This window comes from Phyllostomus discolor, chromosome 4 (assembly GCF_004126475.2).
Source record: "Phyllostomus discolor isolate MPI-MPIP mPhyDis1 chromosome 4, mPhyDis1.pri.v3, whole genome shotgun sequence".
In the NCBI taxonomy this organism is placed as follows: Eukaryota; Metazoa; Chordata; class Mammalia; order Chiroptera; family Phyllostomidae; genus Phyllostomus; species Phyllostomus discolor.
Window position 1 is genome coordinate 21,503,661 of NC_040906.2, and position 18,285 is coordinate 21,521,945.

The 18,285-nt window shown below is 38.7% G+C and overlaps 2 protein-coding genes across 8 annotated transcripts in view; one reads left to right on the forward strand and one right to left on the reverse strand.

The window, feature by feature from the left end:
* KANSL1L (KAT8 regulatory NSL complex subunit 1 like) overlaps nt 1-1,511 on the forward strand; it is a 112,873-nt gene extending 111,362 nt beyond the window's left edge. For all 4 annotated transcript variants that reach the window (XM_036022908.1, XM_036022907.1, XM_036022906.1 and 1 more), the window contains one exon: nt 12-1,511. In XM_036022908.1, coding sequence (XP_035878801.1) covers nt 12-239 — 228 coding nt within the window. In that variant the 3' untranslated portion in view covers nt 240-1,511. The remainder of the gene's footprint in view (nt 1-11) is intronic.
* Nucleotides 1,029-17,285, reverse strand: RPE (ribulose-5-phosphate-3-epimerase). 4 transcript variants are annotated; one of them, XM_028510798.1, is made up of 6 exons: nt 17,099-17,285; nt 10,906-10,985; nt 6,191-6,330; nt 5,685-5,819; nt 5,034-5,120; nt 1,029-3,440 (listed from the first exon to the last, which is right to left on the reverse strand). In XM_028510798.1, exons 1-6 carry the CDS (start codon nt 17,224-17,226, stop codon nt 3,318-3,320), a joined length of 693 nt encoding a protein of 230 aa, XP_028366599.1. In that variant the 5' UTR covers nt 17,227-17,285; the 3' UTR covers nt 1,029-3,317. The 4 variants fall into 4 exon arrangements, with proteins under 4 accessions (XP_028366599.1, XP_035878802.1, XP_035878803.1 ...); XM_036022909.1 differs by having other exon boundaries at nt 2,549-3,440; nt 17,110-17,281; XM_036022910.1 differs by lacking the exon at nt 10,906-10,985 and having other exon boundaries at nt 2,549-3,440; nt 17,110-17,282.
* Between the last annotated feature and the right edge of the window lie 1,000 nt (nt 17,286-18,285).

Consider the following 18,285-nt stretch of genomic DNA (forward strand, 5'->3'; position numbering starts at 1 on the left):
TTTTCTTTCAGTCTTTGTGGTGGGAACGACGGGCTTTTCCACTGAAGGGTGAAGACACAGAAACCTTACTATGCCAAGATGAAAAAGATCAGATTGAAAGATCAAGCCCAGCTTTCAACGGTGAAGTCTTCTGTACCAGTGCAGCAGAGAACAGCCAACATCCAAAAAAGCACACAGACGGAATGGAAGAGTACAAAACCTTTCCTGTAGGACTTACTCATGTTAAAAAAAATAGGTGACAAAAACAGGTTAAGCAAACGATGTAACTGAACGGAAAACAGGAGAGAAAAAATAAGCCCTGTTCTCTGTCTCTGACCCCCGCAGTCACAATTCCAGAGTACGAGCATGTACTGCATGTAGTAATCTTTTATGCTATTTATACAATGGGCACGTATGTCTTTCCTTCTTAAACCACAGGGGCAACTAACTGGCTTTTCACTTACAGACAAGTGCTAGTCATTTGTGTTTATGATGCAAATCAAAAGCACCAAAAGTTAACTGCTACAAATTTGATGTCAAATCACATTACTGGGTAAATAATTTTTAAAAGATTTTACACCCACATACACATACATATAAACACATATACCCCTATACATCAAATGACAGCTCTTCTTTCTTCTACACAAATGGTATTAGAATATACAAATGTGTGTATAGAGTATACATATATACACACATATGCACTGACAGATACCACTCAAAAATGCATGTATGAACTACCCCATGAAATAAGAGCTGCACTATAGATAAGGCAGCATAGGTTTCCAAGGGCAATGGACACCTAAAAGTATTGGTCAAGAAGAGGGATTTTAAAAAATGTGATTAACCAATAGAAGTTATTTATGGCAATTTCTACACCAGATAACACAATATTCCTTTATTTGAAATCACTGATATCTGTTAAACTACACACAGGTCATTTTTTATGTACCCCTAACAATAAGACAAGCAAAGTGAAGTTAAACATTGGTGTTTTAAAAACTATCACCTATCACCTTTTTTAAAACTTGAGTTTAATCTACGTCATGTACCTCATGAAGAGAAGACACTAACTTAAAATAAGCAACACAGGAAAGTTCTGTCAGTATAAAAAATATTACTATTTTTCTAGTTAATTGGTAATTCTTTACCATAGCTTACTCTGTTCAAATAAGCATCTATTCTTACTTGTATCCTAGAGTGAGAATCAAACCTTTTTAAAGGAAATGCTTCAATATTATCAATATTGGATATTGGGGTGTACATTAAGGAAAATTCCCTTTGAAGCTATGACATCATTTTCTATTCCTGTGTAAAAGTTGAGGACAATTTATATGAATCGTTCCTTCTCATGTAAAAAAAGGTTTTCCAAGTTGTAGTACCCAAATAACCGACAATCCTGGCCATCTGGCCTAGACTTGGAGGATTTGACACTGTTTTGTTAGGGATTAGAAATTATGCTAATCCCTTTAAAGAAAAAGAATTCAAACTCAATACTGACCATTTTTTGCTTGTAGTTTTACTGTACATTTATTTTTTAAAAAAGAAAACAAATGCCAGACAAACCCAAGTTGTCCGGGCAAATAAATCTTTCTGTCATGTCTGATATTATAATCTTCTATGTAAGTTTTTTAATTAAAGTTATTTCTATATGCCTGTTGTCTGATTTGATTAAATGCCATCTATTCATGGCACAAAACTTTCCCACACCAAAATAAACAACATTAAGATACACACTTTTACCTTGTAAAGTCAGAAAAACCAAGCAAACTCTATTCCATATGTGTTGATCTTATTTTTCAAATTTTTTTTCTTAAAACTCACAGTAGCCTAGATAAGTTTAATGACACTGCTCCTATTATTTCTTGCTATATGTATTACACAGCAAGAGTATTTACAATAATGAAGTGGTTCACACACATCTGTTGTCAAAGAATAATTTGGGACATAATTATAAACACTTAGTTTATGGATTGACTCTGTACCCTCCCATCTCTTAGCCTACCTGGTCTTTCTTGGATTAATAAAATATATATCCTTGGAGTCAAAATCCACAGTTCCAGGATATCCTCAGCCATCTGGTTCTGCTACAGGGTCAAGTTAGATGGGAAATAAGACAATGGTAAGTAAAGGGAACTCCCTTTGCCTAGTCCACCTCCCAGGGCCTCCATCTATAAAGAGTATAAACCAGAAATCCCTACTGGATCCTTTCCATGCTAGCAGCCTGTTGCTGAGCTTTAGTATCTTCATTTTTTAAAACACGGACAAAAATACCTGTCTGCCCACTCAAAGGAGTGACTTACAGATTTAATGAGATTATATCAAAGTACTTTATAACCTACAAAACACAAACTTTATAATAATACCTACTCAATTCTATGCTACAATTCTAGGAAGAGTAGCAGAAGTTTTACATATATAATAGTATTTCTTTTAATACTCAACACAACCCTGCAGAGTTGTTATAATTATTACATTCAATGTATAAATCAGTTAATAGAAGTTCAAAGAGGTTGACTGATTTGATTTGCCTAGGTCAAATAGTTGGAAAGCAGAACAGTCAATCCAATTTTACTTCTAAATAGAGGCTTTCCTTTTTGCTTGGAGCTAGCACATTATCTCATGTCCTTAAAAACTGGGGGTGTGACTGAGGATGAGGTGGTGGTAGGGAAATCACTGAATAACCTGCCCCTGCAGCAAAGCCAAGATCACGCCCTGATAAAAATCTATGCTTGTATTTTAGGACAGATCACCTGAAAATCCCTGGGCTTCACACATTGTTTACATATATAAAATATAAGGTGCAAAGTAAATAATAGATGTTTTAAAACCAAGAAGAATACAGTATGCCATCCCAGCCCGATTCAAACTTAGACTTTTTTCCTAAGTTTTTTTCTACTCATTATCACATATACACACAAATCAAAAATGACACAGAACAGAAAACATAAGGACTTAATTTGCTTTTGGAAAACAGTTGAGAAACAACAGAAAATTAAATGGAGAAAAACATTTTTTCATAGTAGTTAATATGCCTTCCCTAGAAGACATATTTTTATAACCTTAATACAGCCACCACATTTTTACTGTTTATAAAAATCAAGTCTCCCAGTAAAAATGATATTTCGCCACACTAATCTTTAAATTTCATCACTAAAGCAATACATAACAATTTATAACCTCTTGGAATATTCTGCACAATAGATGCTAGTCACTGGAATGAATAATTGCTCAGAAAAGCAGCACTGCCTAAATTGTGGTATGATTTGGTAATCAGTATTCTTGTTCTCCAATAAAAGGATTTCATGGGCAGAAACACTGGACTCCTGGTGCTTTCATCGATCAAGAGAACGTTTCTGGGCAGCTTCTGAGCAAACATTTCTTAACAGGTTGATCACAGATCTGGGGTCTTCACTCCTCATAATGGCACTGCCAGACACAATCATGTTAGCTCCTGCCTGGAAGAAGTAAACACTTAGGTTATGCCTCAAAGAAAGGAGCAGAAAAACCTACAACAGAATTCCCGGACTAGAGTTTCTACGCTTGCATCTGTCAGTCAGCACTTAAATTGCACAAACGCCCCTTTGAGGGAAACAAATTTAAGCAATCTGGTTCAATGAAGAAAGACGTTAAAATGCTTAACAAATGAGGATGCGAAATTGTTTTTGATGTGTCTAAGAAACCATTGACTTTTTTGTAATGACCTCTAAATAAGCTATACTGCATCTTTGCTAATATTTAGATAAGGATTAAAAACCCTTAATCCTCAACTCAATTAAGATTTTCCAAATATACCAATATCCCCATAGCTAGTACTAAAAACTATGTTTTAATTTTGAATTATGTAATGAATTGGTAGATAGTCTGAAAGGACAATTTTGCTAAAATGTAAAACTATAAAACATGGCAACATTAAATAATTTCTCATTTTGATGCTAGAAGGAATGGAATGACTTTTTACTTAGGCTTCATTACATTCTGGAACAATTCTGAGGTGGTTTAAGGAACTTCAAGATATTTTTAAATGTAAAAACAAAAATACAAGAAAGCAAATAATACGAGTCCAAATTTAGCTCTCTGCTTCCTAGGGTTTGACTCAAAGAGGGAAGAAACCCAACCCATTATGTGATTCACTGACAGAAGAAAGAGGGACTATTTTGGAGAACCACTAAAGCTGAGAAAGTTTTTCCAATGAAATGCTGTCAACTCTATGATACAGTGCATTCTATACCTCTACAACATTCCTCATAAAAGTGAAAAAAAAAAGCTTTATAAGGTTACGATTTAATACATCTCTTAATGTAAACAGGAGCAGCAGAATGGCAAAGCAGTTTAGTAAAAAGAATTCCATGAGGGGGTCAAAGGATTTACCCTCACTAATCATTCAGCCAGCTCTTCTTCCATAAATACTCATTACAGTCAAGCTTTTCACAAATATCAAACAGACAAGTGTAGCATTTAAACAAAAGCAGGAAGTGCAGACTAGACCATGTTGCTTAGTAAGAACAAGCTACATAAATTTTAACCACCAGCAGTGCTACACGAAGGGCTGGCACCCCTGTAATGAGGCTCAGGATACTCACTCAGCTTGGCTGACTACTAGGGAAAAGCTCATCTCAGCTCTACACAGTGCTAGGAAGCATCAGATCTAAAACTTCAACAGAAACGGCTCTAGTAAGCTCTTACAAGAGACAGATTGGTAACTAACACACATAAGTTCTACAGAGTAACAATTTTTTCCCTTTACAGAAAGGTATCTTTTCTTTCCCTATTTAGAAAAAAGGCTCATTCTAAGGCCCTGAACTTAATGATCTTCTAAAGACAGGCACTCAGTCCATCCTTTTTCAAAAAAGAACTTTCTGATATAATCAAACTTACTATTTAATGATTATGTGATTTTAGAATATTCATTTATTGCTTTTTTTATTTTCCTAGTTCTACGTTTGAACAAAAAGTACTTTTCCAAGAAAGAAAGGCACTTTAGGAAATGTAGAGGAAACCTCTTTGGCCCACAAGACAATGGAAACGGCCAAGTTGAGGAGCGGTCTCACCTCTGCACATTTATGGATAGTGTCAGGGCCCACTCCACCATCGACCTCTATGTCCAAAGACGGGAACTGGGTCCTCAACCAGTGAACCTAGATACACACAAGGAAGTAAGTGACTCCTGAAGTGGATATGAGGGTGATGGGGACACAACAAAATAAACAAACAAAAAAATCAAACAGCCAGTACAAGCCACTAACATAGGACTCCAAGCGTCTCACACAATAACTTTATATCAATACAAATTATGACTGGGGAAAACTTCCTTTCTAATATAGTGAACCAAATTAAGTTTCCTAAATTCAAGCTTTGTTCTGTTTGACAAATAGCAGCAAATTTGTCATGGTTTTACAGAGAATATTCTTCATGGAAAAAAGACAAAGACAATACACTCAATAGTAAATGAAAACCCACAAAGCTCTAAAGGTTGTAGAGGTAATGGTTTCCATAGAAAATTTCAAGATTAAGATATATTTTCTGATTTCCACACCTAAATCTCTTTGCATTGATCATACTGTATTACAGTGATCTGTAGGCATTTCCATCCCCCACCTTCACAACAGGGCAAACCTAAATATACAAGGGGTTCAATATATGCTTATTGAATAAACACACATAATAATAAGTCTCACCCCAGATTCAAATAATTCTTTTACCTTTGGCATCATATCTTCCATGAATTTCTGCCCTCCAAACCCAGGTTCGACTGTCATAACCAAGGCCATATCTATCTGATTAGCCCATGGTGCCAAATACTCAACTGTAGTTCCTGGTTTGATGGCAAGGCCAACCTGTGACAGAGACAAATTTGCTACATCACACTGACAACTACTTCACATTATATTATTGTGGCGTATCGGGCCCAGTAGAAATACCTATTCTTAAAAAATAGAATACACAAATGGAAAGCATAGATTGTTCAGACTATATAATTATTTTTCTAAAAGTCAACAAGGAGATTAAATATAAATGTTTCTAAAAACCAGTAATATTCCAAAGAAGTATTATACATTTATACAAAAAACAAGGTATACTTAAAACTCTGGCTTCCCAATGAACAACATCTGCTTAAGTCCGGTCTTATCTACCTGTCATTTCCTGCCTGCAGTCCCAACTCTGAGTGTGAGTAGTATAGCACATACTGTCACCGCTGACCTCTCACCTTCATCCCATTCTCCCGAATGTCTTTAATCAAAGCCCCTGGGTTCTCAGTAGCCTCGAGATGAAAGGTATACTGATTAGCTCCTGCTACAGCCATTGGTTTTACCCACTGTTCCGGTCTCGACACCATCATGTGCATGTCTAGAAAGAAAAGACACATCTCCTAAATATTACTGAAAGGAAAATACTTGTCCCGTATTATTGAAACCCACCTGTAGTTTTTCCCATTTCATATATAAACTCTTCTGACATCACAATAATTGTTAAATAGTCACAATTCTGTATAACTAGCCTCCTTTTATCCTGAAGATGAGGTTCTGGTTAAAATTCATTCAAAACAAACAAACAAACAAACAAATAAACCTGTTTCTACAATAAGTATATGCCTAGGTCCAGAAAATGCCACTCTAAAAAACTTTTTTAAAAAGTCATGTTACCTATGAAGGCTTGTTTCCTCACTTATAAAATAAGAAAGCTGCCCTGGCTGGTGTGGTTCAGTGGATTGAGCACTGGCCTGGAAACCAAAGGGTCACTGGTCAGGGCACATGCCTGGGTAGTGGGCTGGGTCCCCTGTGGTGGGGCGGCTAGGAGGCAACCACACATTGATGTTTCTCTCCCTCTCTTTCTCCCTCCCTTCCCCTCTCTAAAGATAAAATAAATAAAACCTTAAAAATAAGTAAATAAATAAGAAAGCTAAATTAAGTGATTCTCTTCAGCAATATTTTATTGAGCACTTACTGCATCATTAACTATTTTAAGGCCCTAGGGATAGAGCAAAAAAAAAAACAGACAAAAATCCTTGCTGTCATGCACCTACATTCTCAGCGGGGGAGGCACATAATTAAAAAAAAAATAAAAAGTAAATACAATACACTCATTAGGATGGTAGCTAACAAAGCCCATGAGGCTGGGGGGCGGAGCAATGGAGAAAGTAGATCAGGGCAAAGAAGCAAGGGGTGAGGTGACGGTGTAGAGCTCTGCAGGCCATTGGATTTTATTCCAAATGACATAGAAAAAATACTCCAGGAATAACCCAGGTGAGAAAGGACAATGGCAGCAACTGAGAAGGTGGGAAGTGGGGAGATTCTGGGTATGGTCTCCAAGTACAGTCAACAGCAGTTGCTGAGGATCAGATGTGGACAGTGCGAGGAGAGGCGGATGATGCAAGGACTGGGGTCGGAGTAACCAGCACAGAACCGCCATGAACTGAGAGGCAGAAAGCCGCTGAGGAAAGCACAGATTTGAGGGGGAAGGACATGTTAGCAGAAGAAGTCTGACATGCACCCTAATCTAAAAGCTTAAGTCACATATAAATATTATGTTAAGCAAAATGGGCATGGCCTTCTTCAAGATCTTGACTTGAGAAGGAGAGGGCAGATTAAAAGAGGCTAAATCAAGAAATAACTGTGGTGAAGAAGGAAACAGTAAATGTTCCTCTGTGGGACAGACACCAGTGAGAAGACCTGAGTTTTTATTTTGCTTGAGGAAGCACATTTCTGACACAGCTCAACTATATTAAAGAAAAAAAAATTCTAGTATTCTAGAACTCAAATAAGACTATGAAAGGCACTAAGGCTTTGAAAAAAATGTCTAGAGAAGAATATACCACTTGACTAATAACATCAAGATTTAAAATTTACATTTCTAAACAAAAGTAACAAAAAAACAATCCACATACTTTAACAGACAAAACACTGTTTTTAAAAGGTAGAGCTCTTTGGCCTTTCTTATTTCTATTATAAACAAGGAAAATTCAATCTGGTTTAAAATATCTAGTTTACTCATTCCTTAAGTTGCCAGACTGCTATGTCATTCAATTTTTAGCTTGCAGTAACCACTAACAATGCTTACTGGAGAATCTCCAGTGATCAGGGAGGGAGTCAGCAATTCAGTCAATTTGCCTGTGATTAACATACCACAATGAGCAGTTATCAAATATTCTATTATCAGGCTCCCTTTATAGTCTTAAAAATTACTGAAGACCCCCCAAAAGCACTGTTGATGTGGGATAGATTTATCTAGAGTTGGTGTATTAGAAGTTCAAATTAAGAAAATGTTGAAGTCTACTTATCAATTCTTTTAAAAATAAGCAATAACAAATCTTATGTGTTGATGTAAGTGGTATTATTTTACATTTTTGCAAATCTCTAATGTCTACTTTAACTGAAGATGTCTGTATTCTCACATCTGCTCTGCATTCAGTCTGTTACAATAAGCTGTTTTATATGAAAAGAAGGCAGAATAGTACACAAAAAAGGGAGGACTACATTACCACTCTTTTCAGAAAAGTTGTGGATATTCATTTCTACACCCAAACTCAGCAAGTTGTACTTTACTAAACGTTGCCTGCAATGTGGAATCTGTAAACCCTACCAGTAAACTTTTCCTACTTTGTTACACTAAAATCTGTAGGTTTACCTTACACTTTGAATGGACCTTTTAAGTACTGGTTCACTGAATTACACAGATCTCCCATGTAAGATACATTTCATTATATGCTATCCAAAAAATCACATTTAGTATATCACTACAGATCTTACTAGAAAAGTTCACAGCAGCAGGTACACATGCTTACCAAAATTCTAATTTTTACTTGAAAGCTATAACTTTATCAGGGGGGCAACAAAAACTAAGAAGATATTTTCCTTAAAGTGACAGGCTAACATAATTTTTTTAAATGTCAGTAAAATACCCAAGTCTGATAACCATAGTTCATCAGTCGGCTGTTCTTTCAAGTGAAAATGTTGTTCTTAAAACAACAACAACAACAAAAACCAGGTAGTTCAGTTCACAACTCAAGAAACAGCACAGCAGTTTCCATGAGAAAGCCAGCATACTCTGTATGTAGGGGAGGTGCCTTAGATTACCTACTTGGTGACCCAAAATATTAAGAAGACATCCATTCAAGGATCAAGATTTACTACATTAACCATTTGCACTACCTCATCAAGGGCACTTACTATGAACACATCATGATAAAGAATATTAGTGACTACTTGTACAGTTCAATACCACTACCCTGATTTGGGTTAAGGCACCAGCAAACTCATTCACTATTGCTTCTGCATCCTCGGTACAAATATGGCAAATCATGTTATAATGTAGAAATAGTTTTGACCTCATGGACCATCTGGAAGGGATTCCCATGGGTCATCAGACCAAACCTGAAGGCCACTGACTTGGATAATAGAAAAACAGACTTTCCCCTACCATTTTAATTCTTAGATGGCTGTTCCTACTCAGTACTGAGATTACACAGTTAAGAACTCTAGCAGTCATACATACAATGTGTGATTTAGTTCCTAAAATATATTGATGTTTCAATTAACCAACAAATAAGATCCAAGAATTAAAAATTTAAAAAAGGTCACAAACCCAAACATTAAAGCACATGGAATCCATTCATCTTTATTTTAGACCCAATCCTAAAAGATAAATTATTAAGTTTAACAAATAACAAACTAAAACAGGAAGAAAAAGAAGATTATGTGTGATGGTGGCAGTAGGGCTGGCAGGAGGCACTGATAGTAAGAGACACAAACAGCAGTGAGAAGCGACACTAGGAGCCCAAATAAAAGGGAGAGAAAAGGGAATAAAAATTCTGGCTTAAATCCACACAAAGCCAGAAGCAGAGGGCATTGTGGCCATTGTAGGCAAATAATGCTACTTATTTCATCGACCTTTGACAGTCATAAGAGCAAATTTATAGTGGAAAATTCATTTTCCAAAATGTAATAAAAAAGAGGTTTAGATTATCAGAGGATTACATTCCATTACTTGGAAATTTCAAAATGATGAACATGTTGCTGGAACATTGTGTCCCTCATATCATATACATTAGGCAATGATGTACATTTTCTCTGGTACGCTCAAAGTGGATGGATGAGGCTTTGTCCGACAGTATTCTATGGTGATGGCAATGTTCCATGGTGGCCTTATACAATACAGTAGTCACTAGCCACATGGGGTTGAGAACTTGTAGTATGGTTAAAGCCACCAAGAAACCTATGTACAAGAGATTTGCTAAGTAAGCCACTGCTAACTAAGTTTAAAAGAGCAGCAACAATGTGTGGACTCAATTCATGATCTATGAGAAGTAACTTCTAGGTTACTGTGTAATCTTAAATGTCTTAATTCACATCCTACAGCACTAAAGTGGGAACCTATATAGGTCCCATGTGCAGAAAGCTCTAATTTGTATGAGATCATTGGCTTCATTTCTAGACCATAAATGAATCAATTCATAAATTCATTTAAAATTACACTGAGCTCTAATCTTGTGTCTATGCTTAGCTCTAGGAAAACTACAATAAAAAAATATATGAAATCCCTGCATTCAAGGAGTGTGCAGTCTAACAAAAATAACTTGAAATTAAAGGGAGCTCTAAGAAGACTATCCAGAAGCTGATACAAATAGATAAGGGTTAATTTAAGATAGGGTGCTTAGAGTGGCCTCTATGAGGAGACGAGAAACGATCTGAGGCCAAAGGATGAAGCAGAGCTAGCCAAGTGAATAGTTTTCCAAGCAAAGAAATTAGCAAAAGTGCCCAGGCCCGAGAGAGGAAAGGGTTTGGCTTATTACAGGCAGCCAAGGAAGCCCCAGCACAGAGCGAGGGGAAAAGGGGTTCTAGATGAAATTGAAAGTTGATAAAACCAACCATCTTTTCCTTTAGTGGAGCAACACATCCAGCTTCAGATGGTGGAACACCCACTTACCAAAGAAAGGGTCCTGGCCTAGCTGCTTTCGGAGGCTTTCTACCACAGGGTGACCAAAGGTGATGTTGGGAACAAAATGCCTACAAGACAAACAAAATCTTACTCTGAAAATATTTTCAATTCAGTTTCTGTATTTTGCTCAATATGCATTCTGATGGTGGTAGAGGGAAATGTTTATGATTGCATTATTTTTCAATTTAATACTTAACATTATCAGTATTAAATAGCACCAAAAATATCTGGATAATTTTGGCTTTACAATGCAATATCTCCTTGATATTTAAACAAATCATAATAATGCTACATGATTTAACTCTGCTATTCGTAATCCCTGACAGACAGAACTAGAAAGATAACAAAATCAAAACCCCAAAAGTTATATGACTTGCCCAAGTCATATACTGGTTAGGAAGTTCCAGACTCTAATATGGGTCTTCACGGGACCCTAGTCTGTCACGGGCTACCTGAGGCTACTTCTAATCCACCTATACCACAGGGCACTCAGTGAGTTTATTTAGACATTTTTAAAGGTCATCAATAAGGAAACTTAAGGTGTGTACTAAAATCCACTATTCATTGAGGGTTTACATCATGCCAGGTACTGTATCTTACTCTTCATTTCCTCTTCCCAACAGCCTACTCCCTACAACAGAAGTAGATGTGTTGTTAATATGAAGAACACAGGGCAAATAACTTCCTTAAGTCAACCAGTTAATTACTTGTGGGGGCAGGATTCAAACTAAGTCCTCCAGGTTTCAGGCTTGGATTACTGAACATCCTGCTACCCCAGTTAGTCCTTGTGTTCCTTTAAGTACCACCCTGCGTGCTTCAGAATACTGTATTTTATAAAAATATGTGAGAGCTCCTACTTAGCCCAGAAAACCTTACAATCTCATTGGTAAGAGATGCCTAAAAACTCACCAGAATTCATGATCTACTGTTACAGTACAGTTGTTAGGGAGCCATCACAGCCAGCCAAGAACCACAATTCCCAACTCCCTCTACATCCAGTTGGTCCATGTGACTAGTCTTCACCAGTGGACTGTTTAAGTGATGGAGGTCACTGCAGCACCCAGCAGGTTAAACAGTATTCCCTTTTTGCGTTCACTTTACCCTTCTGCCAATAAAGAGGCCTTTAAGGAACAGCAGAGCCACAGGATGGAAGGAGTCTCTGCCCTGAATTTCATCATCGAAGGACATTCACACTGAACTATTTGTTACATAAATCAGAAATAAACTTCATAATGGTAAGCCACTGAAATATGGGCTTTATGTGTTAAAAGTAATAGGTATTACCCCATGTGAGGATTGCAGGAAAAGCTCAACAGTAACAAGTAGACAAATAGGAGGTAAAACGGCTCCAGAGGCAAGCAGTATAGCACTTTACAAGAAGGGTGACATCATGAAATTTAAGGAGCAAACAGAATTGTAAAGGTGGGGAAAGAAATGAAGCAAAGGCTGAAATACGCAAGTTGTGTTCAAAGGAGGAAGATGGTGCTGACCAGCTGGGCTTGCGTGAAAGGCAGGAAGCAGACTCTGCCTCAACAAGGATATCAAATGCCAGGCTCAGTGCCTGGACGTCATCCTGCTGCAAATATGAAGTAAGAAGCAAACAAAAAAATAAGATGCACATGACAAAGTAGGACAGTAGACTTGTCAGTAAATTGGAAGAAGGGAGGTAAGAGGTGTTGGCCTGTGGCAAGGAACAATAACAACGGGAACAAGAACAGGTAAACATGATAGGATTTGTTCACTGATAAAATGGGGGGTGAGCACTGAAGACAGAAAATACATCATGGTTAGGATTTTAAGCTTAGATGAGAGGCAGAAAGACTGTTAATTTAAAAGTTCAAATTTGTATCGGCCAGGCACCATTCTAAACACTTTCCACATTAACTCATTAAAATCCCGCAACTCTAAGAGATAGGTACTCCATTATCTGCATTCACCCAAGCAAGACAGTGCTGGAGGCAGGCAGGAAAAGCAGGCAACCTGGCTCCAAAGTCCAAGTCCTTTATTATGCTCACCTGCCACTCCACCAACAATATAATAACAGAAAACTAAAGTCCAGGTGAGGAGAGACTTAAGCGGGAGATGTAAAGGACTTAGGACACATCTGAGAGGGACTGGTAAGGTGGGTGGGTGGGTACAGACACTTTCACTTTTGGCACCTTGATCCTTGGAGATTGGGGTTTTAGTATTTAAGAAATCATTCTACCATTTGCCTAAGAGCAACGGCTGCTAGGGTTATAGATAAGAGGCTTATGTTTACTTATAACCTGGAAGCAAGGGTCAGAGAAGCAGGCAGTGAGGCTTAATTAATATTATACAACTCTGGAATTGAAAGATTTGTATTTCGTTCACAGTTCTTTTAATTTGCTGTGTGGCCTTGTTTTACTGCATTTCACTGGTGTTGCTTTTTTTTTTTTTTTTTTAAACAAACCAAAAGCAAGACCCCTACAGCAGGGAAAAGATGACCACTCATTTCATTGCAATCCTCACTTTATGACAGCGGTCTGGAATAGAAGCCACAATATCTCCAAGGTATGCCGGTACTTTCGTTGTCTCAAACTTAGGTTTCATTATCATGAGAACAAGCATAACCACATCTTGGGAAAATATGAGAATTAAAACAAATATACTTCTACTTCACTGGGAGACAGAGTGTATAGAACTACTGACCCCCCCCCCCCAAATTACATGATGAATTGCACCACCTGAAGGTCAATTCAATGCACTAGGTTCAGCAAGTACACTGGGAAAACAAAAATTCACCAATGCCCTAAGAAACCAAAGGCTCAGAGCTAAGACATAACAAAAAAGGTTACACACCCCAGCATGAAGTCAGGGTGACCCCCAATTTGCTTGACAACAATACGCATGGAACACTTGCAACAAAAGGATTTACAGGCTCTACTTCAAGCCTACTGACACCAAAGAGGACCTGGGAATCTGAATTCTTAAGTTCACAGGGAGCGCTTATCAGATTGGATTGGAAAACACCACATTTCACTCTAATGAAAAGAAATTTCATCAGGGAAGTCTGCTTCATTATTATTACATTACTTCTTTTGTCCATGAGGGTATTTTTGGGAGTAAAGTCTGCAAAGAATAAAATGTGATAGAAAAATCTTTTTCCCCAAAGGACTTACTGAAATTATACTTTAATTACTATAACACAGAGACACAATTATTTTCTCTCATCATGTTCCATCAACCCTAAACTTTGTTTATAATTGTCATGCAATGTATTTCACACATATCAAACCTTTACCAAATCTCCCAAAAAGGCAAAGACTGATATAAAATGTCACAAAACTGTAATCAGAAAACAATTCCTGTGAGCCAGGAATCACAAACTCATGGGCTTACATGGGCTGGCAGGTAACAGGGAGAGCAGAAGGGAAATGGGGACAAGAGACCAACGAAGAACATCTGGCCTGGCTAACGGTGGCCGCCGTTCAGCTCCAGCCTGTTGGGGATTTGTGAGACTGTGGAAACCTCCCGGTATTGGCAAACCTTCGGGTGTTTTCCCAAAGTCAAAATCTAGTACTAATGTGAAATCTCTCCAATTTTAACTTCTGGTACTTAATTTAGAAATTGCTTATTTGCTCTGTTTCCACACCTAGGACCAACATATTTCCAGTTCCTATCTGGTCATGACACATTTATGTGCTTTCCAGTTTTCTTTTCCTCTTGTCTTTTATTTCAACTATCTAACCATACTGGTGCCCCACCCCCAAGAGTGTTTCCAGAACTTGTTTTTCAAGATGAAGACATTCAGTTTTAATCAGAAGAGAAATGGGAGCCTCAGTGGGAGTGGGGGACCAGAAAACAAAAGCACATCCAAACTAAGTGTAAAGTTGGAGATTTGTAAAGGGAACCAGCCAAGAGAAGCATGGAATCAGTTCCCAGAAAGGAGGACAGAGGGTAAAATGTGGTTGGCCACAGTGGAAGTCCACACCCCCACTTTCACACCCCAGCCTAGGAGACACTACAGCTCAGCCTGGCTTCACTTCATCTGGTGGGACATTCAGGAAGGGGCTGAACCTCCTTAAACTGGTTTCCTCCTTTACAATAGGGGAATAGGAATAGCTGTTAGCTCAAAAAGTTGTGAAGCTTAAGAGGAAAAGGGGTTTTTAAATAGTGTATGCAGAATTTAGTTTTTTTAAGCCAACAAGTTTCTTGGCAGATAGGGAGTGGAGTCAATAAAAACACAAATACTTTTATAGTAAGCTCAGGATTATGATATAGCCTTTCATTCATTCAAGCTACTATAACTAAGCTTGTTATGGTGATTTACCCGAAGAGAATACAGAGTTGAACCAGAGAGACACACCTTGTTTTTCAGGGAGCTTACAGTGTAGCTAAAGAGCTATGAAATAAGTAGCAAAAATAAGTATATAAATTATGAGTTGCTCTTTAAGGACAGAGAATGGCTAAGACATTCTCTGTAAGCCCAGTACCCACAGAGGACATTTAATTTCTGAGACAATACAGCAGTTGCATGCTTCCAGTCCTAGCTTTGAAACTGAGGACAGGTGACAATCTATTTGCATCTGATTCTCCACCGTCAGATGCTGGTGCTGGTAACAGTGCCAACCTCCTCCGGTTGTACGAGTTCATTCACAAGAAGCATCAGAACCAAAACGGCTGAGAGCTACTGCTATCATTAACATTCTGAATTTGGTGAACTGAAAATTATTTTCCCAATCACTCACTTACCCAAACAAGACTTCCTGAAAACCATACTGTTTTCTGTGTCAACAGACAGCATCCACATACATGGAGCCCCTTCTACCCTGAAATGCCCAGGTGTCTGACACAAAGCTGTGTGTCTCAGAAAAAAAAAATAATGTAGCTACCATCTCTGAGGTACACACTCCATTCCACAATATTACCTGTGAACATTCAGGGCTTTCCAGCAAGGTGGTCAAAAAAGTATCTAAGTAGATTCCATATGATAGCAAACTAAAAATCAAGCTTTTGTGAGAGATAGTTACTGATCTTCTTATACTCTTTGCCTACAGTTCTTAGAGTACTCTAAGGTCAAGATTTTGCCACTGTCACACTATACCTGTGAGCACACAGGTAAGGTGGGCAAGGCAACTGAGCAGAATGCAAAAGAGAAACAACAACTGAACCAGAGAGAACAAAGATAAAACTTCTAAGAGGAATGATATTAAAAAGAGAAGTAACTGGTTGTTTTGTAAATAACACAACTTGCAAATTTGCACAAAGGCACACAGAGGTTTTACCCATTTAAAATAAATTTATTTTCCTACCGCAACCCAAGGTAATGGCTGTTACGATTTTATGACGACTTATCAGCGGGACTCAGAAAACTACTTGGTAAACCCAAGTTGCAACTGTGTCACAAGGGTGAGGAACCCGGGGCGATTCTTACTGCTTTCTCTAAGTTTCCTCATTTTGTAATCAAATTAAGAAACCAGTATCATCCTGCTTCTAAACAACACTGATTATGTGCAACAACTACAAAAAAAAAAAAAAAACTGACCTCCCTGAAGAGCAGGGTGCCTGAAGAGAAAATGGACAGCAAAATCAAAATTCGAACAATGACACAACTAACAACCATAGAGAATTCACTCTATGCCAGGCACTACGAACTGGGCGCGTACAACCTCATTTCACCTTTCAAAGTCGCTTAAGAGGTATATTCTACCATTACTCGCATGTTTCACGTAATGACACTGAAGCTCAACGAGGTTAAATGGCTTGTTCCAGGTCATCCCAGCAGGTGGCAGAACTCGGGCGATCTCACTCCAGGTGCCAAGGCAGTCTCCTCAAGCTTTGCCACCAATAACCTATATGAGCTTGGGCAAGTCATGCCTATCCCCTTGGGCCTCAGTTTCTCCGTCTGAAAATGAGAGGCCCGCCCTAGAGGTGTAAGGTCGCTTCCAGGTGCTAAGCGCTAGGGGACCGACCGTACGTTATGCGGGGAGAGGGGGAGAGGGGAAGAGGTTGAGGTCTACGACGCATTCGCGGTCCGGGATGCCGCCTCGGCTTCAATCCAGGCAGGGCCTCCAGGGCTTCCAGCCCGGTCTCGTTCTCAATACCCAGTTCCGAGTGGGGCGCTCCGCGGCACAGGGACGCCGTGCACCGCCAGGCACTCAATACAGGGGCACCCATCCCGCCCCGCGCAGCAACCCGCACCCGAGCGCCGCGGAGTTACCCGTCCATTACATCCAGGTGCAGATAATCGGCCCCAGAGTCCAGCATGCGGAGGCACTCGGCCCCTAAGTTGGCCAGGTCGCTGTTGAGGATGGACGGGCCAATCTTGCAGCCAGACGCCATGGTCATGGTTCCCAGGAGCAAGTTACCTCACGAGTCCCGGGCAAGACGAAGGCGTCGCCCTGATTGGCTGCTCAGTTTTGACACCACCTCTTCCCTTAGAGTCTTCCGGACTCTGCCGGAAGAAGCTGCCCAGTGAGGCGGAAGTCCCTCCTTTTCCTAATGGGTGGGGCGACCAGCTTGAAAGTATAGGGATGGGGCGTCTCAAAAAAAGGTCCCTTCCTCTGACCTTTATTTTTGAAAAAGTACTTGGTCCTTTCAGAACCCAAGGGGTTTATTTTCATCTTTTTTCCACTTTACATACATATAGTTTATTTCCCTTCATGCCCTTGCTTCACATTTTGTTTCTCTACCACTTACGCCCCTTTCCTCTCCAGCACCTGTTACCCTTAAGAAACACAAACCAAAAACCACTTCCTCATATTTCTCTCCTTGAACTCATCTTAAGACCTAAAAGAGTCAGATTTAGGGCCGAATTGTAGCTCTGCCAGACACTTAGCTGGGTAAGGTTAAAACCAAATTAATTATAGATTGTAATAAGGAAGGGAAAGCACGCATTGCATTGTCCAAAAAGTCCACTTGGTTTTTTTCCATAGAAGACACATTTTTCATTTTCATCAATAAATTTACTGATGTGGATATTTTGATTATGTTGGCTCTCTCCCCTGTGGTATAACATTGATTGTTCTCAATTAATGTCTCAATTTGATCATTATCAACTTCAGTTCGTCTACCCGACCTTAGAGCATCATCCAGCAAGAAATCTCCAGCATGAAACTTCACAAACAAGTCTTTACACCTTCAATCAGGCACAGCACCTTTTCCATTACTGCACACATCTTTCTTTGCAGTTCAGTTGTGGACTGCAAAGTCCACATAATGTGCTGAAATAACAAAACATAATGTGCTGAAAATGTGTACTTTCTTCCATCTTCGATATTAAGATGACTACACAAAAATTCACCAATTTTGATGAGTTCTTTTTTTTTAAAAGATTTTATTTATTTTTAGAGAGGGAAGGGAGAGAGAGAGAGAGAGAGAGAGAGAGAGAGGGAGAGAAACATCAAT